The sequence below is a fragment of the Nesoenas mayeri genome, assembly GCF_963082525.1.
Source record: "Nesoenas mayeri genome assembly, chromosome: Z".
NCBI lineage: Eukaryota > Metazoa > Chordata > Aves > Columbiformes > Columbidae > Nesoenas > Nesoenas mayeri.
Window position 1 is genome coordinate 59,349,294 of NC_137542.1, and position 24,779 is coordinate 59,374,072.

Here is a 24,779-nt window from a genome sequence, read left to right on the forward strand (position 1 = left end):
ATACCAGTAGTGTATGGCATGGTAAAGATTATCACGTGTGTTTGCTCCAAATGGACTCGTTCTTTTGTTCTTTTGGACCAATAAGAACACTGGCTCACACACTTGAATATTTAAAATGCCTGAAGGCAAGGCTTTGCTCCTTGTCTTTGCAGAGATGATGACTGCATAAAAACACGTGGTTAAGCAAAGCATTGAATCATTATTTATAGACCATAACATTTTTAATGTATTTTTAATTGGGGCTTAATTCAGCACTTTAAAGCACCAAAAGTTTACATTGGAACTACCATGCATCAGCTTCTGTGCTGGAAACATTTTCACCAGACTGTGTGAAGATTTAGTGAGACAGTATGTAGTGTGAATGGGTAAAAAATAAGTCTCCTCACCAAAATGTGGTGTAACAGGGGTCCCTGAAGAGTGGAGCTGCATAGCTTTCTGCACAATGTGCCTCTGGGTTGTGGCATCTGGACTCTGCTGAAGCTTGTATAGAGACTTCTAGGAGGCACGTGTCTCCTGAAGTTATCCCGAGAGCACAAGTTCTACTGGTTGGATGTAGGTCCTACGGTCCTGGCAGAAAATAACTAATTGTCAAAAGCTTGAAAAAACCCCGTAATTCTAACAACGTGAACTTGCTCTATCTCTATGCTGCATTCCCCCCTTCTTTACCTTAATAGATAATTTTCAGTCAGCCAAAAACCAACGTGTTTAAGAGTAACTGGACCTAAGGCTGCACTCTTTTATCCTGTTCAGCTATTGCTGGAATCAGAGGACCATCCTAGGCCTGGCTGTGTGAAACCTCAAAAGCAGGACAAAATTTGGCTGCCTCAAAAAGCACGATCACACGTTACCTGAGGAAGGTCGGAGGAGGCTTGGGCTGGGGTCACACAGGCTTTCTTGGTGTTGTTCAGCTGTTGTTAAGGCAGCTGAATGCAGTGTGTTTGCTCCCGATGACCGTGTTGTGGTTTGAGGCTCCGAATCCCCGGCCCGAGAGGTCTGTCTGCAGAAGGAAATGGATGCTGTGGTCAGCATCAGCATCAGCAGTATCTTATTTCTGAGAGGTGACAGCTCACTGCTTCCAGCGAGTTTCTACCAGCAGGGTTAACCTTCAATTTGGGAAAGAAAAACACAGTCTGACTTGCATGCTTTGGGAAGCTGCTGTAGTTCAGCTGGAGGTTAAGAGGACAGAGGGAGGAATGGCAGGGTTATGGTTTAGTGGCTTGTGTCCTTCAGAGGTCACAGATGAGCCCTTTTGCCACAAAATCTTCTGCATTCACTTGAGAGCAGGAATAGGAGCTAAACTACAACTGCAGAGTGCAGACACTGACCCTGCAGTTGTGGAAATCCTGCATTTCAGGTGTACCATGCTGCTGGCTGTGGCCAGAGTGATCTCCTGGTCTGAGATGCAATCCCGAAGATCGTGATGGGTAGCTGGCTTCATGCATGCTCTTTCTTGTCTGTCAGGGCTGTGCGGAGAAAAGCTGAGCTCTGCCTGTGTGTCAAAGGGCTTCATACAGCTAAACTGACCCCTCGTGGAGACTGAGTGATGTGTGACTATCTAGTGTTGAAAGCAAATGCTGTTATTGCCTCCGGGTAGATATTGGTGATAGAGATGTAAACCGTTATCCCAACATCCGCAGGTTTCAAGGACATAAATTTTACTGGGAAGTTAAAGGGACTATTGGTTATGGTAAGTAAGGGAGAAATGTTATGTGATCTGGCAAAGCCAAGATAGGAAGGATCCTCCCTGAAAGTCCCTTCTTAAGCTCTATTTGGCATAGTTGCTTGGGAGTACTCACAGTAGGCTGATAATTATTTCTAATGCTCAGGTCAGATTAAAGTTGATTAATGGATTTGGGGAATAGCGATATGGAAATATGTCTTGTTAAATCTGTTAATAATAATAATTTTGCTGGTCTTAATTCAGAGTTAAGAGATAATAGAAAACAGCTTCCTTTTTCTTTCATGCCTTTTTAAAAAAAAAATTATTTTAATTGTTGGCTTTCCTGTGAGACAGTAAAATTACATCAGTCCATCTTCCAACTGTATTCAGTTTGCAGGGTTTTAAGCTGTATGTTTTCTTGGTGCTTATAAAAAATTAATTTAAACAATTTCTCAGGCACTTTTATTTTTAATACAGAGTTGCAGTATTAGAACATCAGATGTTTGTGGTTTGTTTGTAATCCTGGATTCATGACTACTGCAGACAATGTGGTCCAAACTTAACATGTTATTTGCATTTTCTTATTTTATGAATAATGATCGCAGAGGTCTTTCCCACAGGAAGGTCCTGAGAAGAGTGGAAGCATTTAAAAATAATTACAGACTTACAAAGCCTTTTTTGTCTCTTATTTTATGTAAGTTTTGTTTTCAGAAAGAACGGGGGTGTGCAGTAAATTCCTATAGGAGTGTTCAAAATGTTACATGGAAGTCCAGTCCTTTTCTTCAAAAGCCTTGCAACTGAGAAATCTGGGTTTGTGGCTATCAAGGTGTAGATAGGTGAGTGCTTATTTCAAGGTCATATAGGAGTAAGTAACATCAGTTAGCACTTTTGAAAACTGGGTCACTTATTTAGGTGTCTAAATGTAAATTTGAAGTCTAACTCTGTTATTTATATGTCTGTAGTTTTGACTAGTTCTCTCTGCATGTGTGAGAGAGAGAGAGCTGTGCTATTTTAAAACTTGGTAAAGGGATGTTTCTAGGAATCTACGTTCTTAAAGTTAGATTTCTGCTGTGGTTACACAACTGTAAAGTAAATCCAGAAAAGCGTCACTGACTTTAATTATGTTACTCCAGCTTTTTGCTTCTATAAATGACGTCAGAAACAAATTCTGGATACTCTGAAAATTCACAGTGGTGCTTCCCAGCAGCAGCTCTGAACTGTTCAGCAAGTGGAAGAGATCCAAAGGATGATTAGGCATGTTGGCATACAGAGGATGCTGAACAATTGCAGAATTGAATGGGCGCCATTCTTCAAGGAACTCTTTAAATAGAGCTCTTCCATCATTCAACAAACTTGTAATAAGCAAGCTTTTTCTGTTCTGCCACAGAACTGAGTAGTCTTTAAGGGGCACATAGGTAGACAGATATTTTTAACTATCTGACAGCTATAGAAGTTTGCTTTCATATATTGTCTGGGACACTAGATTATGTGAGAATTAGCTGATTTTAAGTCTTGTCTTTGAAATAAGTAATTTCATTCTGGTCTAAAAGGATGCATAAAGGCAAGCCTGTGTTCCTTCAATACTCAAAATGCATTCAGCGTAAAAGAATATTGGAAAGATGTAAAAAAGTCATTTAGAGATTGCAGAGCTTTTCCATTGTCCCACCTGACCTGGACCCGAAGAAGAGGCTGGCTGCTGGAGACAGTTTGTGTAAAAAGAGGGTGAGGACTACAGAGAATGGATTGTACTAAAGGGCTTCTGTGTTGGTGTCAGAAAGAGTTTTAGATTTGATCCTCTCATTAATAATGGATGGCCAGATGGATGCTTCCTCCCCTGCTGTCTTGTTTTTAATTTATCTGAATGATGGTGGAAAATACAGCCCATTGGTTAGAGCCAGGCAGTCTCTCCAGTTTAAAAACTCACTGTGTCTGTCTCTGGATCTCCTCTTGCGCCACAGCAGTTTTGGCAGGTCGAAAAGTATGCTTGGAAGGTTTCCTTACTATGCTGAACAGGTCAAACAACCCAGTTGTTGTTTCATGTATGAAAGACCATAAACTGTGAATCTGCGTCATCATGGCCCTGGCTTCACATTTTCTTACCTTGTCCAAAACGATTGGCTTTGGTTTTCCTACATTTCAGACAGGAGCTACCTGCATGGTTGCCTCACTGTCCCAAAAGACATGGCACTTGCTGTACCCAGGCGACACCAGCCACTTGAACGTAGGTGAGATTGCAGCAATATGCAGTGTGAGATGGGCTTTGTGCTGCCAGACTTTGGCATGGCTGCTGGAGGCTTTGACCAACACCACGCTTCCAAGTTTGACTGTTAGCTGCTGACAGATGTCTTTTTCAGCGTTCAGCTATTCATAACATTCAGTAAAAATGTATCAGTAAAATCCCATAATGTTCCTGGTTCGGTGGAACTACCATGAACCCTGAATTCTGGTATCGTTTCATACAATATGTTTTGGAAATGCATCTCTCTGTACAAACTTGTTTTTGGAGACTCTTAAGTCCGGGCTCTGTGTAGCGCTGAGATTAAAGCCTTGTGGAGAATTCTGAGTAGATGGGAAATGTCCTCAGGTAGTATGGGAAAGAAGAAGGTGGGAGAGCAGTGATATGGAGTTTTATAGACATGGAAATAAAGATGAAGGAGGTAGGGGATGGCTTCAGGGCTCTAGGAGTAACAAGCAGCTCCTACCAACGGGCAGTGGTGGGTTTTGTGAGAACTGAGGCAGCTTCTCCTGAGCAATGCTGCTAAAGAAGACATGTCCCTTTAATTGTGTAAGATTTCCTGCACAGATTTCGCATTTCTACACTTGGCTATTTCAATGTCCTTTTGGTGAAATGTTCTTTGTTCTCAGGCCTAGCTTGGGCTGATACTATAAAAATCTTGGCAATTACTAGGTTTGATTTAAATGTGTGCACATCTTCTGATTTTTATGTAGTCAACACAAATACTTGAAAATCAAAGCAGTTAAGAAAGCGTTGCAGGGAACCTTTCTGCAAGAGCTGACAGGGAGTTTGCCACTGCCTTTATTTAGCTATGCTATGTTAGATTTCTTTTATTCTGTGCCCAATTTGTCTGGTTAACTACATGTTTTAGAGTAGAATCCATCTAATCATATTCAGACATCTTTATTTGACTTAGCTACATATTTTTCAGGCAATGGAGCAGAAAGTGTGCTTGAAAGATGTCATGCATCTAGTCTGAAAACAAAGATCTATAACAGCTCAGATAATCATTTCCTAAGAGTGCCCATTCCTCTCCTTTGGCCAGAAAGGGAGCCCATGGTGACAAGCTCAGATGAGAATTCAGATGAAGTTAAGGAAAAGAAATCCCAGTTTTGATTATTTTCATGTCCCTGTATTCCTCTTGTTACTTGTGTTGAGGTCAAAACTGAGGCTGTGGTTTGACAATGCAGTAAATCCAGCTTTAGGGCTCCTACAGCTGGGTTAAAAGCATTGAGGCCATGAGATAAAAAATGCTGACTGCTATAAAACTCACTGTCAATTCAAATTTGTTCAAAATCTCTCAAAGCCTGCCAGCATAAGATTTAAATTTTTATTGCCAGGTCAAATATCAGTAGTCTTCCTATGGCTGGCATAAAGCTGACCTCTAAATGTGCAGTCTAGCTAGTTCAGCAGAAACATAACTGTGTGCCCAGATCTCATTTGCACCACTGAGTAATCCAGAATAAAACAGTTTCACTACTGTCCTGAAGAATTTCAGACCTCAGACCATTACAACAAAACCATCTTTCAGCAATTGCATGTCTCTGAGTGAAAAACCTCAGTTCAGCTCCTAGGTGGTTTTGGTTTGGTTTGCTTCCCCCCGTCCCCAGCCCCTTGTTACTTTTTTGCTATTAGTTGCTAACCAAAATATAGAAGAAATGAAAGCAACGCTTGAATAGAAATTAGTAAATGAACATCTTTTGTTGGTAGTGAATTTATTTCTCTGGTGCTGAAAACACACGATGCCTTCATCTATATATAAGAGATTAACAGTAGCTGTCAAGTATAACCTTTAAAGCAATTCTAAAGTGATCTTACTCAGGGGATGAAAAGAGTTTTTGGAATAACTGTATGTATGTTTTTCTGGAGTTCTAGACTAGTCTGGAAATGCCAGAGGGGTTATCCTGGAGGACTGCACATTGATTGTTTGCATAAATCACCTTTTAAAAATCAGTAATGGGGCATTTTAATGACCCTCTATATTTCCTTTTCCCCCTATGAGAAAGTAATTGTTGGAGCTCTTTACGTCACTCCTTTGAGGATAATGTAGGAAGAAAAAGCTCAGCTTGTCTGGAGAAGAAAAAGAAAAAAAAAAAAAAAAAAAAAAAAAAAAAAAAAAAAAGTTGTGTTTATGCCCTGAATATCCATATATGCTTTTTGACAGTTCCAGCCTCAACACACTTAAAGAAAATACTCATATTCTTCTGTAAGCAATTATTTAAAGTAGTTCTTCCTTAAGAAAGCCTAAAAGAAGCAACTTCTCTTCACCTACGCCACCTATGTTTAACTTGGTATTTTGAACGTAAAGGCTGGAGATGAAGAAAAAAGTGTGTTACTTCCTGAGCCATAACTAAAAACTTTGATGCAGGAAGGTAGAAGGAGATATCCAGCTCAGTTAGGCAAGTGGTATTTCAGCCTTTGAGAGCACATCTTATATGAGAGTGCTGTGTGGAAGAAGGGCAGGTAAAGGCTGATTTTTCTGATTGTTAGGTACTCAAGGGATGAAGGTTAGAAGAGCTGATAAACATCAAGATGAGCAGAGAGCTGTAGAAGCTACACGTCCGTGGGTATACACTGATTATGAGTGCATCCACGCTGGAATACAGACCATTTCCAGCTATGCAGTGTGGTGGGGCAGCAAAAAAGAAGATATGTAAATGCTCTTTACTTTGAGTTAAAATTTGATGAGTTTTATTGAGTGGAGGGTGAGAAAGGGTTGCTGTGATAGCTGGGGACCAGATTGGGTGATGCCCAACATGATCCTTGTGGCTGGTGGCTGGCTGGAGAGGACCGGTCTGCTCCGCTCGCTGCGTGTTGGTGGCACATCTTTGGGAAGAGGTATGTACCTGGGCTGATCAGGCTGCTGCCATGCAGAATGGCTGGTTGTTTCTGTGGCTGAACGGAGAGGAGTGGTACTTGGGCTGTTGGCATTGCTGGTAGGAAGGGACCATATTTTTTCAAGGTGTTTGCTTCAGCATCTTTTTGATCCTCTTGAGAGCATCTGACCCAAAAGCTTCATCTTCCTGCAAAGGAGAGTGCCTACCCCATGCTGTGGTTGTCTGTGGGTGCAGCCTGTGGGCTTCTGCAGCAGAGGAGGGTTAATCTGAGCCCTGAAACCAACACTCAGCATGGTGTGGGTCTTTCTAAACTGAGAGACCACTAAGGGTTAAACCCCTTTGAGGGTTCTCCTCAAACTGTGTGGTCATACTGTCTCTGCACCATTATGACCCTACTATTTGAACAAGACTAACATTTGTGTCCATATCACACCCAGTCAATTAAGTAGGATTTCCCACACCAGTATCTTTACAGTTGGGATGTTCTGAGTCTGCAAAATGTTAGTCCACTTACTTTATCAATAGACCCCACTGAGACCCAGGTGGGCTGTGAGATTAAATCACTGGCCAGAGAGTGAGAATCAGTAGCCTCACAGGCATTCAGAGCAATGAGGACAAAATCTCTTTGGTGGAAAGTTGTCCTCAAGAACAGGGACTCCTGTTCCCAGGACACAGGACTTGTGTCCCTGCAGGGCTGCCCATTCTCAGTGCTGGCTGGGTTTGCTCCAGCCAAATATCAGTGCCAGGGTAGACAGAAAATCAGAGCCTTTTGTAAAACATCTTGTACTCCGTGTGAGGCAGTGGGATGGTTTGGCAGATATGTCACCTACAGAAAGTAAGCAAGGTAGTGGCAGCTCCAGTGAATTTTCTCATGTGGGTCTTGAGTCTATTTTGGTGGAAGTCAAGGGCAAAAATCAATTTCATCATAGCAAGGAGTTTGCCATTTTTATCAGGCAGATCTATTTTTTCCCTTGATGAACAATTTGCCACCTTTCTATTTTTTGCTCCCATTTGCTTTGGACAGGCTGAGCTGCTCTTCTCACCATCATAGAGGTGTTCAGCTCAGTTCTGTACCTCCTGTTTCATCTGAAAGGAATATTTCCTGTTTATGCTTGTCAAGAGTCTTTTTTTTTGTTGTTGTTGAAGACAGAAGGCTTTGTTTGAGAAAATAAAATCCCTTGAAAGTACTGTATAATTATCTACCTGATTATCCTAAGTGTCTGTCATGGCTCTGCAGTGAGCTCAGGGGCATAGACAGGTAACCCACAGGGTCATCCTCTGTCTCTGGAGGGATGTGTGTGCATGGAGGGGGAGAGCCCTCCAGCAATGTCACTAAATGAAAGATGGATGAGATTTGTGTGGGATGCAGATGCTTCTAAATGCCCCATCCTGCCCAGCTGACTGCAGGATTGAAGCTGGAGTCAACACCAAGTTGTGCCCTTGGCCAGTGCAGAGGAGATTTGGAGACTCTGGAGCTAAAACTGTGAGCTGCTTTGAAGGAGCCCCAAGTTCTCCAGGATGGACACTGGGGCATCGCGTTTGGTCTGGGGATAGTTTGCAAAGGGCAGTCCTTAACATGTCAACCCAATGTCAAAACTAATTGGATAAGAGCAAAACTCCTTAAATTATTAGGCCAAAAAGGGCCTCAAAGGGTGATCTGGTCTGATCATCTCTAGAGCTTGAATTGTTTTGAACCCTGTGTCGTTACTGGGAGCCATACCAATGTTTGTTGTTGAGGCAACGATAACGGTGTCTTTGTCATGATTCAGTGGATGTTGCTCATTATATGACTTCTCACTGTGCTCTCACTAAGACAGAAAATGATGCTGAAGGAAAAAATTGAGAGAGATTGACATAGTGAGATCTACTCTCTCTGTCAGCCCAAGAGAGGTTGGCTTCAGTCATTGCTCCTGGCAGGTATTTGTCTAACCCACTGCAGAGCCCATGGGTGATGGAGACTCCAGTCACCCAAGACAGTGTCCTCTTGTGCTTTGGTATTCTTTATTATTGTTTCCTGACTGCTAACATAAACCTACCCCAATGTGATTCACATCCATCACTCCACCATGAGCAAGGGAAATAGATTGCTCTTTTCCTCCTGGTAATTGTGGGGCATTTTGAAGTACATGACGATCTTCAGCTTGTGTTCTCACACCCCACCTGCAATGCTTTCTCCTTTTTACACTAGCAGGCCCTTATTTCTAGAGTATATCCGAACAAGTCACCTTTTCTAGATGGGTAGTCATGTCAGAGCTCTGCTGCAAGTGGGCAGTTTTGCTGCTGAAACCTTCCCAGCCCTGTGGGAGCCTGGTAGGCTTTGTCCCTCTTGACACATCCTGGGACAATGATGCCTTTTTGCCCGCCAGCAGCCAGACTTTATTAACGGGAATGATTCTCTACAAACCCTGCCTCTCTTTCTGAAGATTTGCCATGTAGCCAACCCCACCTACATGTGATTTTCCTTTTGAGTACTCTGCACTTGTCCTTGCTGAACTTTATCCTAGTTTCTACACAATGTTTTGGGTTTATTTTTAATTTTTGCCAGGATGATTTTAGATGCTAATCCTGTTCTCCAGTGTGTTTGCAATCACTCCCAGCTTCGTTTAATCTGCAGATTTAATAAGTGCTCTCTTTCATCGTCCAGGTCACTAATGAATGTGCTGAGCAGAACTCGACTATATAGATCCAGCAGAGTTCTGGTCACAGTGTCCCTCTGTTGTTGCAGAATATCATTAATAACTACTCCCTGGGTATGGCTTTATAGTAGTCTCATTTAATCATGTTTCTCTAGTTTATTTATGAGAAAGTTGTTTGAAATGGTGTCAAAAGCTATAATAAAGCCCAGATAAATGACATCTAACAACTTCTCCATTATGAAAAGAAATTAATTTGATTTGATACATCTTTTTTCTTGTCTCTTCTACATCCGTTGCTGCTTATATTTTGTTATCTACCACAAACTGTTTCTTTGTTTGTCTTGGAGTTTTTCAGAGGATTGAAGCTAGACTGACTGATGTAGTCTCCTTTCATTGCTTCTCCTTCTGCCCTTGAAGACAGGCATTGCACTTGCCTTCCTCCTGGCTTCTGGCACCTTACCTGTCTGAGCTCTCATGGGTGACCAGGAGGGAAGTACCTCAGATGGCTTCGGCTGGTTTTGTAGGGAATATAAAAGGTGTTTTGTCCTACCCTGCTCATCTGCATATACTTGACTTGGACAGAGATCTCACCCTGGAACGGGCAGAGAAGAGGACAGTATACCTTTATAGTGATAATGTGTCGTAGTATTAACTGTACCAATCCCCTGTGCATAGTATCCAAATTTAACAAGGACTAAAGCAAAAAAATCAAACCGGTGTTACCTTTTTCAGTGTCATTTTTCAATAACTTTTTCGCTGTTTGAGCAACAGCTTCCCAGACTGTCTTCTTGGTATTAATATACATGTAAAGGGTAACATTTTTTTTATCTTCTGCAAGTTTCATTTCATTTTTATGCCCTCATGTTTCTAATATCTCTGCCTGTGTGTTCACACTATTTTTTAACTCCTGCTCAGTAACCTTTTTGTGTTCTTTCTTCTTGTCTTTGAGGTAAATGAAAAGCTCATGATGCTGCCAAGTCTTCTGATCCTTCTTCTGCACTGAGATGTTATTGTGCCTGTATCTTTTAAGCACAAAATACTGTTTCTTCGAGAAACTACAGTTCACCTTGATTTCTTTTTCCTTTAAACTCTTATCTGTGAATTCTTACCTAGCATTTTTTTAATGTACTGAATCCAGACATTTCTGTTTTGCTCTCCCCAGTCCCTTGAGTATGGCAGAGTTTGTCATTTCACAGGCACTCTTACATGAGTTTCTTTCCACATTCTTACCCCAAACACATCCCTCTCTGAAGGCACATCCCTACTGATTACCTGACCTATCGGTTCTGCGAGGATGTTTCTCTGAAGGCACCAGGACTCTCTGTCTCCTGCTGCTTTCATTTCCTAGCAGATATCTCATGCTTGTACCCTCCCATTACCATTGAATCAGTTGTTATCAGGCAGCCTGATCCATTTAATCTTCTTGGTTTGGGGTTTGTTGTACTCTTCCCCATGGCTTTTTGTCTCCTTGTATTATTAAACAGAAAATTTAGCAGTTCTTCCTCCTGTGTTCTGGACCTCAGAGCGAGTATATGCATCATCCTTGGTATATCAAGAGATGCTGCCTCTGCTTTTTCTCTGCCAGTCCGTATGTAAGTTATGCATCTTTATATCAGTATTCCAGATCTATGTCTTACTACAGCAAGTAGCCAGAAGTAACCAGATTAAGCCTATCCCAGCCTCAAAACGCTGGCATGGAGGAGGGCAGAGCTGCCTTTGGCAATGGCATCAGCCAGCTTCAGGTGCTGGTGAGACCAGCATCACACTGTGCTCCATCAGTGGTTCTTGGAGTGGATTTGGTTGGACTGAATTTGCCTGGAACATCTCCTTTGCTTTGGTGACAGGTCTGGAGCTGTGGCAGGAGCATCCCCACGTCTCATTAATTCCCCGTTTCACCGGGGAGGTCAGGAGCTAATCATGACCTTTTATTCCCTTGCTGAGAAGAGCAGCTGGTGCCCTCAAGTGGTAAATCGCAGAAGGAAAGCGGCTCCGGCCGTGCAAGCTCGGCTTTGGGCTCCTGCCCCGGCAGGATACTGGGCTGGGGCTGTTGGATACCTGTAGTAGTTTTGGCACTCCTAACCATGTTGTTTTCCCCTTGCAGGACAAGACGGCATGGTGACTGTGGTGGGAAGGAGCCATTGTTCCCATCAGAGTGGGGACTGTGACAGCAGGTGTACCTGGATAGCCACAAACGCTCCCCACTGTTTCATCCATTGACCTTTTCATCGGGCCAGCTGCGGCTTGTTCACACCAAACATCCTGCCTTGGCTGTGCTTTTGGCCATCTGGACCCCCAAAAATATCCCTGAGAGATTAGATGGGGCTTGTTTTGTGCCTGCAGCACCTCTCCAGCATGGCTCCAGGGGCTGCAGGGAGCCACGGTGGGCAGCAGAGCCAAGGTCTGGGGAGCTGGCTGGGGACAGAGCTGCTGTGAGGTGATGCACAGGGACGGCAATGCCCATCACGCAGGACAACGCAGGGGTCTTCCTGCCCCTCCTGTGCCAGTGGCTGCAGAACAGCCGTCGGGAGGGGGATGAGGGTGCCGAGCAGCGTCTTTGCCGCTCAGCTGTCCAGAAGCTGAGTGAGTACATCCAGCTCAACTTCTCTGTGGATGAGAGCAAACTGCAACCAGGGAGCTGTGTGGCTTCCGATACAGAGATCTGCACCATGTACCTGGCCCAGGAGATGCGAAAAACAGAGGTTCTTGGGCTGAGCTTTGGGAACATCCCTGCTCTGGGGGACTACGGGGAGAAGCGTCGAGGAGGGAAGAAGAGGAAGGCACATAAGGGGCCGGTGCTTGATGTCGGGTGCATCTGGGTGACGGACTTGAAGAAGAACAGCCCAGCCGGGAAATGTGGGAGAGTGCGCCTGAAGGATGAGATCCTTTCTCTGAACGGCCAGCTCATGGTTGGTGTGGACGTCACCGGTGCGAGGTAAGGGTGGAAGAGCAGCCATCGCAGCTGCATGTCGTGACACATGATGCAGGTTGCAGTCAGTTCTGATTTATGCCCCTGGGAAAGCCCTGGGTTCCTTCTTAAGGTCTGCAGAAAACAAGTAACAAAACCAAATAGATAATTACCCTAGATATGCTACTTGCACATCCACCAGAAAATTTTGAGGGGTCATTGTGTCAAAAAATAGTATGTCATAAGCATCAGAGGGTCTGTGCTAAAAAAGGAGTCTTCCTGGGTTTGATTAAAACTGCTCTTTTAAGTAATAATGAACACAGACTCAGCAGCACCAGAAGGTTTTTTTTTACAGGTGCATCTTATTTTTGTTGACTCATTTAAGTTGAGGGAAGCATTTTTGACAGCTAAATGTTGTCTGGGAATTTTTCGAAGCAAAACATTTTTGTGTTTTCCAGATTGAAACAATTTCATTTTAATAAATTCCCTTTGATTTTATTGCATTTGCTCTCTTGTGCTGTCTCCTGTCCCAGAAAGCTTGAAACCTTTAAGAGTTCAAATCAGACATGAATGCTATTGCATTGATATAGATTATTCTTGCGTTTTATTTTCGGCTGCTGTATACTGTAAAATCAGTTACTGGCCCTGCTTTACTCTTTGTGGGCGGCAGACTTGCTCGCATTTCCCTTTGCAAAGGCAAAAAGACCTTTTTCTGCTAAAGATGAGGATGCAAATGTTCATTCATACCTAAGGCTGCAATGAACCGGAGGCCATGAAATGCTCCCTTTCATGCCAAAGGGGGTTCATCTTGGGGGCAGACAGTTTTGGAAACAAGTAAAGTGGCCCTTCTTTAAAAGGAAACTCTGTTGATCCGCAGCCTGGGTAATCCAGCACATTTTATGGACATGGTAAGTAATATGCCATTTTAGATCAGCTGAGAAAGTGCTCTAGCAAGTGAGACTTGCAGTAGGAGCACATAATAAGTTCTAACTGAAATAACCTGTATACTGAAACGAAACAACAAACCATCAAACCAAGCCCCTTTACAGATTCATCCTGTGAGAATATAGCATTGACGGGAAGACTCATTGGTTATTTATCTGCTGCTTTAGTTGTCAGGCTTGCAAAGCCATGATGGCCTTGGGGTAACACTTTTGAGTTATAATCCTGCAAAGTGCGTGACCTGTGCTGCCAATGGGTAGTGAATGAGGCAGCAGTTTGGGGGGACAGTCCCTCCCAATTCTGCCATGCAGCAGAATAAAAGCAGCAGCTCCTCAATCTGTGGATGCTGGGCAGGTCAGCCTGGCTGTGGTTTTGCAGGTATGATAACAACTCTCTGTAATTTCAAGCCTGTAATTCAATGAGTGTATAAATGTTGGTGCTGTGGCAGTACCAATAAGTGACACCCCAAAATTTGAGAGGTTTTGTGGCAATAAGCAGTTAGTTTGTTGTTCCCCCTTTGCCAGATGTCACTATCCCTAAAATCCAAGGGAATTGCTTGCAGTGGCCAGCAGTAATGTTATCTTATTATTAAGGCAAAATGACAGATAACACCCAATGGAGTCCAAAGTTTTTGGGTAGCTGTTCTTTTTATCCTATCCCTGAAGGCTTCATTTTGGGCTTGTTCCTTTCGGAAAGCTCTGTTATTAGACCAGCAAGCTGAGGCTGCTGCTAATGAGAACCAAGTGCTCCATTTTCCTTAGCTGAGATATTTTTTTGGCCATTATGAAGACAGAGTTTTGGTGTTGCAGGGCCAGTGTTGTTGTTCATAAAATCCTGGTTTAGAATATTCTACATCCAATTTAGGCCAAAATTTAGGACATCTATGAGTCAAAACCTGATTTATTTTCAGTATCCAAAGCATCCTTGCCTAACTTACTGTCAGCTGCTATTTGATGAGGGTGGTGTTGATGGATGACAGTTTGGGACCTTGGAGTGCTTGGTTTTGGCTCTCAGGGAGCTGGCTCCAACCCCATTTTACCAACTCGTTCATTTGATCTGCTCCAGGATGCGTTGAGAGTCCTTCAGTAGGTTTCTGCATTGGGGTGCTCAGAAGGGACATAATTCTGTCTAGGTTTATAACAGGCTGAAAGGCAATGCCAGCTTGCCTTCTGGGAAGACTTGTTTCAAAGAAGATTTCCTGGAGTATTTCCATATTGCTGCTACAGTAGCAGTAGCAGAGCCCTTTCCCCTTGGCTGTTCAAGGTGTTGAGGCAGCACAACACACTGAATAGTAGCCTTGGCTCCATTTCTGTCTGCCTAAATTATTCTCTGGCTAGATGAAAAACTCTTCCCAGTTGATACAAAGGGGTGTGAGTGATATGATTTGTGATTTGATGTACTAATGTAGCCTGTGCACAGTCAGTGAAATTAAGATACTCCTTAGCCCCTGTAACACCAGGGTAGATTGGGCAAGCAAAATCACAGCTTGCATGTTTATTCCTTGGCCACCAAGTGTGCCAGGGCAGCCCCACCTTGCCTGGTGAGCATGTTGTCCAGACTGTTGTTTTAGGGAATCTCCTGATTTATTTCCATAAAAATGGGGAATTGGGCATGATCAGATCATATATCGTGTATCATAGATCTTAGAACATCCTGAGTTGGAAGGGACCCACAAGGATCATCAAATCCAACTCTTGTCCATGCATATGACAACTCCACAGTTCACACCATGTGTCTGAAGGCATTGTCCAGTCTCTTCTTGAACACTGTCAGGCTTGGGCCCGTGACACCTCCCTGGGGAGCCTGTTCCAGTGCTCCACCACCCTTTGGGTGAAAAACCTTTTCCTAATGTCCAACCTAAACCTCCCCTGGCACATCTTCCTGTCATTCCCTTGGTCACTGAAGAGAAGAGATCAGTGTCTGGTCCTCCTTCTCCCCTTGTGAGAAAGCTGTAGTCACGATGAGGTTTCCTCATTTACTCTGTTTACTAGAACCGTTTGAGCCCAACCTTTCAACCAATTGCTCACCCACTGCACTGTGTGTTTATCCTGCTGTGTGCTGGATGTCTTGTCCAGGAGGATAATATGAGGGACAGTACCAAAGGCTTTACTGAAATCCAAAAAGATTCCATCGACAGGCTTCCCTTGGTCACCTAGGTGGGTAACCTTGTTGTAGAATGGCATTTCATCAAGCAAGTCTTTCCCCTCATGAACCCATGTTGGCTGGAACCAATGACTGCATTGTTGTTCAGATGTTTTTCAATAACTCCCAGAACAATCTTCTCCATGATTTTGCCAGGCACAAAAGTGAGGCTGACAGGCCTGTAGTTGCCAGGGTCATCCCCGTTGCCCTTCTTATAGATTGCGACAACGCTTGCCAGCTTCCAGTCTTCCGGGACCTCTTCAGATTCTAAGAGCATTGAGGTTCTCACGACTCTGCCACTTTGCTGGGGCTTACCACCTGGGGGTTACCACCTCTGCAGCAGGTTTGGCAGAAGTGTGCTCATGTACCCTGAGCTTTGTGTCACCTCACCTCCAACTCCATCCAACCATGCAAACCCTCCCTGTTCCAAGGGGCTAAAGCTGATACCCTGGACAACAGGAGAGGAGAGGCAGGGGCACGTGGTCCCTTCTGCTGGCTTTCCTATGGATGTGGTCAGCCTCTAGAGAACTCAGGGGCCAATGTCTGGAGCCGTAACACACTGGGCAGCCCTGAACAGATTGCACTCTTTTGGCACCTGCCTGTGGCAGGTCCTGTGCCTACAGGTCCTCAGGTCTTGGAGTGGTGATGGGGTCAGACACAGCACAGAAGAGCAGCACACTGCTTCTTGGAGAAGCCAGCTGTTGTCATCACTCATCCATCTCTCCCTGCTTCCTAGGGAGAGGGTTGAATCTGACTCCTTTATATAAAAGTTATTTATTTGAATTGCACCTGATGGCCATGTAAATAGCAGAAACAGATTGATTATTGCTGAGCTTAGTTTTTTGTTGTTGTTGTTGTTGTTGTTTTTCCTTTCTTTTAATTTAGAGAAACATTATGCAGTAATATAATCATCAAAGCTCTTTAAGCTCTTTGCTTAACAGGGTATTATTACATTAGAGGGGAATGATGTAGGTGGTGGCATTTTTGGTGATGTTAGTGACTGAGGGAAAATTATGGCTCTCTTCAGAGTTAGCAAATTGTGTATGTCTATCAAACACAATTGCAGGGAAATTATCTTTATTGGAGTATTGAATAAAGGTTAGTCAAAACTCTGCATTTTTATTTATCTTCTGTCTATACAGCTGTATCTCTAAAACATATGGGTTATGTTCCCCCAGACAACAACTTCCTATGTATTTTGAAACTCCTCCTCTCATTTTGAGCTATGACTTATTTACTGGACGGAAGCTTTTAGTATTCCTGCAAATAACAGATGAATCCTTCATTTCTTGAGCATGACTGAATGGGGCTTCATTGAGCAAGTCCTGGGAGGATTGCAAAAGAATTATTTTTTCATGAATATCATTCAATTTGAAATATTTGATTACGAATTTCATCAAGCATAGCTGCAGTGCTTGGACACAGCTACCATGTACATCTAATCTTCAAAATAAATGCTGAATAGATTTCCAAATTCAAACTTTTTGAAGAAAGCAGAGTAAGATACATTACAAGTGATGACAGTGTGGTATAAACATGAGATATTGCTATAATTTTGTCATTGAGGAAACTGAACCACTACTTCAAAATATCGTGTTTCTTGTCACAAAAAATGGCCAAGCATCACCATGTATGGGAATACAGTCAGAGAACTGATTGGCTTCTTTTTAACCCACAGCCTGGAGTCACACTTCCAAAAAATGAACAGAGAAGTGTTTTGACAGCCATACCTTTGCATAGCATTTTCTTAGCCTCTCTTCTTCAACCAGTGTCCTGGGGGAGTTGCTAGGACTCCTCCCCAGCACAAGATTTGGCATGCCGGATATCAGGGAAATCAGTGTATTTTTAAAGGAGCTGAGAAAGACCTTAATAAATCAGATGTGCAATGGAGAGTGAGCATCAAATGCCACTACTCAAGCTGAAGCTTTGACCTTACCTGAAGCTGGGGGTTTCCAGCAGAGTCAAAGTCTTTCCTGAGTGTTTGCTGCTGCTGCACGGCACATCTACATGCTCCAGGACAGCTGCAAGTACAAATGTAATGTCCTGGTCCTCCTAACATGTCAATGCTATTAGTAGTTGTGTGATATATGGACATTCTAAACACAGCTCTGCTTCTCTGTAAGTGCTAGCAGCTGATTACAGAGCACAATACTGAACGTCTAACCAAATTACAGGTCTCAAAATGTGCAAAGCACTTTGTGCTGCTTGCCTGCGGCAGTCAATAACAGTCCTGGGCTCAGCTGGATGAAATCTTGAGGTTCTGTATCAAAGCAATCCTCGCTGGTGCTAGAAAGCCAGTATGCAGTCCCTGGCTGTATTTGGAGCCAAATTCTGCTCTGAACAATAGCCTTCAGGAGGGTGCTTTTCTTCTTTGCCCCTTTGTTGAGAGGCCTGCATGCAAGGAGATGTAGAGCAGTACATCTGCTGAGGGGATGGGAACAAAGAACGTGGACCTTTGCTGTGTCTGAGTAGTGCTGCTCAAAAATCTGACAGTGTGGTTTGAAAATGGATGTTTCAGAAGAGCACACCTTTCAAGGCACTTTTTATTGATGTCCCTCAAACTTCCTCAGAAGTTTGAACTGAATATTTTTTTTACCATAAACTACTTTGTCCCTATCCCTGCAATAGAACAGTTTTATTATTGGGAAGAAAACCCTCCCGAATGTGGTCACTCTTTGATATCAAAGCGCAGTGCTCCAGTTTTGCATCTTCCATGGGGCACCACTTCCTGCTGTGCTGTGGTGAGACACGGGCTGTCCTCGCTGTGGCCACTTTGTCCCTGCACTGGTGGCCACAGTTGTCTGTGGAGCATCTGCAGGATTTTGTAGCACCGTGTTCTTCAGCAATGTGTTCAAAAAGGCTTCCAGATGCTTCAAATGGCATGTGGGGATGGCATGCTGTGGGAATGGGGAGCAAAGGCTGTGTTCCCTCTGCTCATCTCCTGGGGTCCTCAGGTGAAGTTTCTGGTAAAAAATCCATTATTTAGTAGGGTCGAGCATTAGGGTGTATGAATTCCTGTGTTATGGTGGAAGGGGAAGTTTTTAGGTTTCTGTACCTGTGATGGATTCCTGTTTTTCTGGAAGTTATTGTGGATTTATTTTGCATTTGGCAGAGTAATCTCATTTATACATACTTTTTCTTAGGGAAATATCAGCCCAAGAAAACTATGCCTGGTCATCACAGAAAGCTTTGTCTCACCACAGCCCCACCTCCTGGGCATGTCAGGTTGCATGGATTGATTGCTTTACTGTGTTTCCTCACCTCCTTCCTAAAGCAGAAGTGCTGCCAACACAAAGTGCTGCTCAGTATAAGCAGCTGCTTCGCCTGGTGTTAGCAGGGCCTTCTCTTGGTTATGTTCATAAGAAAATATTTTTGTTTTAATAGGAAAACAAATGGAAATGTATCATGGCCCTTTGCCCTTGGCCAAGGGGCAAACATTTCTGTGGGAGCTCCTTGTTAAAATATTAACAGCACTGACTACACAGAGAAAAACAAACACAGTGGTCCTGGAGACTGCAGCCTCCAAATACAATCTCAGGGAACAGATTTTGCATAACTGACCTAAAAAATAGCCCCAACCTATTGTGGAGTTGGATTTGTTTCTTTTTTCATATCATATTACCAATCTTCATGCTGCTACGTGAGGCCACAGAGGCTGGGACCTGGGGCTTGCTATCACAGGCATGGATGGGAAGCATACGCTGACATGCCCTCCAAGGTGCCGGGCACATGAGTCCTGAGGACGGAAAATAAGCAGCATGCGAGGATTTTGGCTGAGGGTTTTCTCCTCCAGTTGAGCTGCTGTGGGCAGGGAGACAGTGCATGTGTTACCAACCTGTGCAAAATCAGAGGAAGCCTAAGGGTGTCTAACATTTCTCAGGCACAGTGCAAGTCTCACTGTGCTCCTAAAGTCTTGCAGACTGCAGCACAGAGCCTCCTCTGAAGCATGGCTTCCATATTTTATGCTGAAGTGGGATATCAATTCCCCCCCTTAAAATATAACAGGATTAAGAAACCAAAAAAAAAATGTTTTTCTTCCCTTTTTTTATGTCTTCAGGAACGGTATGAGCAGACTTAGCCACACATGTTGAGAAATAAATTACTCTGAAGAAATGAGCTTTATCCCAAATCCCCTCTCAAGAGCCAAAGACTTAAGCAGAAGGTCACTAATCCCCAGACTCAGCAGAGATCATTTAGCTTGTTTGTCCTATTTGCTTTATTAATCTGAGTGTGGGTTCCCTCAGTTTCCCCTCTGCACCCTCTTGGTTCCTGCCTTTCCTCTCAACCCTGAGTGCTGAGTGTCTGCAGAGCCAAACCCATTTCTTTGTAGCAATGGTTTTTTGCAGCATCCCACTACTACAACTGCCTCTTCAAAGTATCTTCCAAGCCCCTCATCCTCCTGAACTTTGCATCTTATTGATCTTCTTGCTCAGCTCCGTTTTATCTAAAAAACTTAAAAGATAATGAAGATACTCCCACCAATTTAAATGGCTCATCCTGTATCTATTTGCATGTTTGTCCCAAAATCTAGAGAGCAATACACTTGTTGCTGCCTTCTACACACTGTTGCCACTGAACAACAGAGTTGGCCCCTCTTGGTCAAAAGTGTGATCCCTAGAGGGCATATATGAATAATTAGGCAACATCCCCAGAGTCATCTGCGGCAAATGCTCTCCAGCCCTGGCTCTGAATGCTTTCTTTTCAGAGGGATTGCATCAGGCTTGAAAAGACTTGGACAGAGGTTGGTGGTGTTGCCTTAGGAGGTGTAAGATCTTCAGAGGTTATAAAGTGGCTGTCATGAACTTTTTTGGTGTGCTTTTGCTTTGTTTCATTGAGCTATGGAAGCTCTGCTTAGAGTGCTGTACGTTTCTGCCAAGAGGCTGTGCATCTCCATTAAATTTGCTGTTCTGACCACACTGTAATTACAAGAGAACAAGCCCACTGTTTGGGAGGGAGCTCTGCCTTCCCCACTCATCTACTGTGGGAACAGCCTGGTTTGGTGACTCAGCCTCGTGCCTCATCATTTAGCTCTGATGCGAAAGTGCCAGCACCTTTCCATCCTGAATGGGATTTTCAGCCTTGCACACAGCAAGCGTCCCATGGTCTTAGGTCATCTGGAAGCACAGTCAGGATGCAGCAGAACTTAACTAATTGGCAAATGACTGGAATGCACGAAATAGGGTCATTTTTTTTCCACCACCCAGCCAAGGAGCAGGTGAAGCCTTCAGCCACAGCAGCAGCTATTTTCACAGCCTTTCCAGCAGTGGATTTGCTAGCACAGCACAGTGTTTTAGCCATCAATAATTAAAAGGAGAGATGTTCAAAAGCACAGGAAAGGAACATTTTGTGCCCATGATTCTTGTTCTTTCTATAATGCTTGTGCCCTTACACACCAATTTGCAATGTGCAGTCATTCACAGTGTCTATTCTAATCTGTAAATGTGAATTTCTCTTCATACTCTGGAAGTCCAAAGTTTTTCAAAAAGTAGGCTTTGGGCTAAAGACTGATTTCCATGAGGCAGGAGCACTGAGCTGCTGCAGGAGGAGAAAGCAACTGGTGCCAGGTTACTGTGTTGAAGTGAGATACATGGCAGGTTGTCCTTTCCCAACTGTACAGACTGATGGGCCATGAATCCTGGGAAGGCCCAGCTTATCCAGTCTTCACTGAAATGTATTTTTCTTCTAGCTTTGGGCTAAGCAGAGCAGTGTTCCCATTCTCAGAAGAGTTTGGGAGCTGCTCTGTAAGGAAGCAGCAACCATATCTTCTTGACAACCTCACCTATGTGATGGTTATCCTAGGACAACACTACGACTGAGCCGTGACCCTCCAGAGCTTAAAAGCATTAGAGGTGGTGGCATCTTAAAACCTGCTTATCCCCTGTCACTGGGAATCAGGTCTGGCTTGGAAAGCACAGGAGTGGGGAGGGTTAAAGATAACAAACAGGAGATGGTTCCACACACAGAGGCTGTGCTCGACATCAGCCTCAGAGAGACAGCTTGTCAGCATGAACCTGCCATCTGCGGCTATAAGTGAGAGGGTAAGTATAAGAAATGTAGGTGTGATCAGCAGAGAGGCAGGTATATAACTCCAGAGAGAGCTGCTGCAGTGAATGGCTTTGGGGCTGGGCTTTTTTTTTTTTTCGTGTGGAAAGCTCATTGCTCTTCTTATCTGATGTGACACTTGCCTCCAGCTCAGAGCAGTATCTCATGCTCCTCAAAACTTATTTTTCTGTCTCCTTTCTGTCAGATGTAGGCTAAGATGGGAAGGGCTTATATATCACTCGCAGGCTCTGCAGCATCACTCACCATTCTTACTTCTTTCTCTGGATGAAGTGTATGACAGTCAGCAAGATCATCTGGGCCTTCAAAGGAGAACACTTTTAACAGACCAGTTCCAGTAAAAAGATAAGTTGGCAGGCACTGCCAGAAGGTTTAGGGCAGCTCAGGAAGACTGGTACCTACTGAGACAGGATAAGAGTAGGGCAAATGTGATTATTAGCAGCAAACTTCACCCTAGAGCATCCAAGACTCAGGAAGCTCTGCTACACTGAAGGCTTTTTAAAGAGACTGTGAGGAACCAGGGGTGGATGGAAAATGGGTTTAAGCTTTTTCAAAATGCAACAGAACTGTTGAAATCTGACTGAAGGAAAGCATTGTTTCTGCTGATGCCTAAGACTTTTTTTTCTCTCATTTAAAAAGGTGCTGAAGTTTGTTTTTTCCTGTTTCCTTACTAGGTATTATAGATAGCTGGATGATCTTCTAAAAAAAAAAAAAAAGAAACAAAACAACAAAAAACAACCCCCCAACAAACTGGCAAAATTAAAAGCTGCTAAATAGAGCACCTATTTTGACTGCATTTTCTTGGCTGTTACTTGATCACTGGAATGGGTTCAGGCTAGCAGAGTAACTATTTGATGAAATAAAAGTCGGTGATGTCCTCCAACTCATCCTCATACACATTCACCAGTGGCTCTTTTTGCCATGAAAACTGAAGAATTAAAAAGTGGTTGCCAATTTTTCACAGGTTGGGTTATTTTTGTTCTGGTAGTGAAGAGAAAAACATGGACATTTTGTAACCAGTAAACTTCATGGTACCATCTGTCTGAACACTGAGCCCAGATGAGGAAAATGAGCGAGAGATTGGGGAATTCCTTCTTGAAAACTCGCAGATGATTAACGGACCCAAATTTGTATGTGATGTTCTCACTGAAAATGGATTCTAACAAACACCCTAATTGTTCTGCTGAAAATGATGTTTCGTATTTCCATTTGTAGAGAAGTTCTGCTAAAAGACAGATTTTTCTTGGTTTCCTCTAGAGGGCAATGTCTTATAAATATTTTAAACAATTTTTGGGTTATGTCCACTGGGAATTTAGCCTGTCTTATGTAAGAATTCATAAGACAGCAGAGAAGAGTGTTTCTATATGTCCTTTTTAGGATGCATATATGTGTAATATAATTACTCTAGTTGTTTCTTGGGCTTGTTCAGTGCATTCACTAATCCCTTGAAGAAAAATAGAAATATGTTTTAAATTTTGTGCAGATTTGCCTACATTGGAATGCAGAGAGGGAACTGCTCATGAAGACCTCACTCTGATACCTGTGCTGCTTGAAGGACTTTCAGTAGCTGCTCCTTATTTAATCTATTGTAAGAGAGATTACAGTAGAGTCCTTTGAGAATGAAGTTACCAGTTGATGTAGCTTATGCTGGTAGCTGGAACATCAGTGTAAAGGATAAATCTAAATACCAAGTCAAAGTGGTCCACAGGACCTGGGAAACAGAAGAGTTTTGTGTTAATACTCATTTCTATAATAACTTGGGTATTTCCAACTTTATCAATTATGTTAGTTGGTTGATAGATGTTAGTAACAGCCCAATTTTCAAATTAATTGTCCAGATAAACAGCTGCTAAAATTAGTATATCTAGAAAGTGCCCAGTCTGGTCCTTCATAATTGATCTTAAAGGATATTGTCTCCTATTTTGGGTCACTGTAGTGTAAAAAATGGCAAATATGGGTAAAGGTTGTTTTGTTCTCCTTAAAGGTCAGATGTATAATTTGAGACACACTTACATGGGCTCAAACTTCTTTTTTGTTTTCTCTGTCATTATCTTCTTCCCTTCTGCCAAGTCAACACAGCTAAAAGGGAAATTTGCTCTTGTCTTCCCAACATCAAAATGGCTTTGGGGAAATCCTTTTAGAATTAGTCTCCTTTCCCCTCCTGATGGTGACTAGTCCTCTGGAGCATCACCGTAATGGCCTTATTGGATTAACTTGCAAATCCCATATGTTTACTGAACTTGTGGGTTAACATTCTTTGTAAATATCTCTTCCAAAAAAGTAATGGTTGATCTCCAGTTGCCAAGTTCTCTAAATGAATAAACCTGTTTGTTTGTTTTTCTCAAAACAGGAAAAGCAGTTAATTAAAGTAAAACACTTATTCTCAAAAGTGCTCTGTTTGAAAACAAGGCAATGTGAATAAAAACAGCAGTTGTTGCATTGGCTTCAGAGCCAGCAGTCATTAAGTAGCAAAGCAGGACTTGCCCTCTACTTTTGAGTAATAGGAGCTCTAAGAAAAATCTGAGGACACAGCTCTTCTGTAGCCTTTATAAGTTAAATAGGTGAGAACTGCTTTTTCATTACGGTTGCTGGCCAGGCAGGACTTTCTCATAGTTTTAAGCCCTGTCTTAGCAGAAATATGATAAGCAGTTTGTAAATTTCTAGTTGCTGCAAAAATATTTTTGAGATGCTAGTGAAAACTGTGTGGTTTTGGTTTCATTTCTCATGCCACATGGATCTGATAAATAGAGTTGTGTTTGAACGGTATATACATCCACACCTTGGTGCAGGGCTCATGTTTGCACCTCACCCTCATGTATCTGACGCCTTATTGCTTAATCACGAGGGATTATTCTTCGCCTTCGGCTGGAAGGAGATATGTTTGGGGCTGTAGGTTGATTCACCCTGGGCTGGGATCTCTGGACCTGGGTGGCCCAGGCAATGTCATGCTCGCATGGCTGTAGATACTGAAGGAATCACCAAGGGTTCATGAATCTGTCTCCTCTTGCTCACACTCTCTGCTGTCCTTGCTAGTGAGTGGTCTGAGGCACACTTTTCTTATACAAAAAAACAAAACTGTGCCCGAGGCCAAAATGCTGTGTGCTTCAGTGGCATTGCTTCCCGTTTGCCTCCATGGAAATGGGAAAACTCTACCTTCCAAATTTCTTCTTGCCACTCCGTATTTGACCCAGCAATACACAAAAGTGTCTCCTCTGTGATCGTTTTTTTGATCATTGCCTGCAATTGGGAAGTAAGTCGTATGTACAACAGAGCAGAAAATTATTTAGTAAACTAGCCAATTTCATGAGGATGAACTGTGTGGTTAAAATAAATCAGATTTCAATAATTCACCAGTTATGCT

At 43.1% G+C, this 24,779-nt stretch overlaps 1 protein-coding gene across 1 annotated transcript in view; it reads left to right on the top strand.

Annotated features, from left to right (window-relative positions):
* Positions 1-11,822: 11,822 nt before the first annotated feature.
* Positions 11,823-24,779, top strand: part of PDZD2 (PDZ domain containing 2) — a gene marked incomplete at both ends in the record, with an annotated part of 139,747 nt that continues 126,790 nt past the window's right edge. The window contains one exon of the mRNA XM_080362951.1: positions 11,823-12,301. Within this exon, the coding sequence (XP_080219077.1) occupies positions 11,823-12,301 (479 nt within the window). The remainder of the gene's footprint in view (positions 12,302-24,779) is intronic.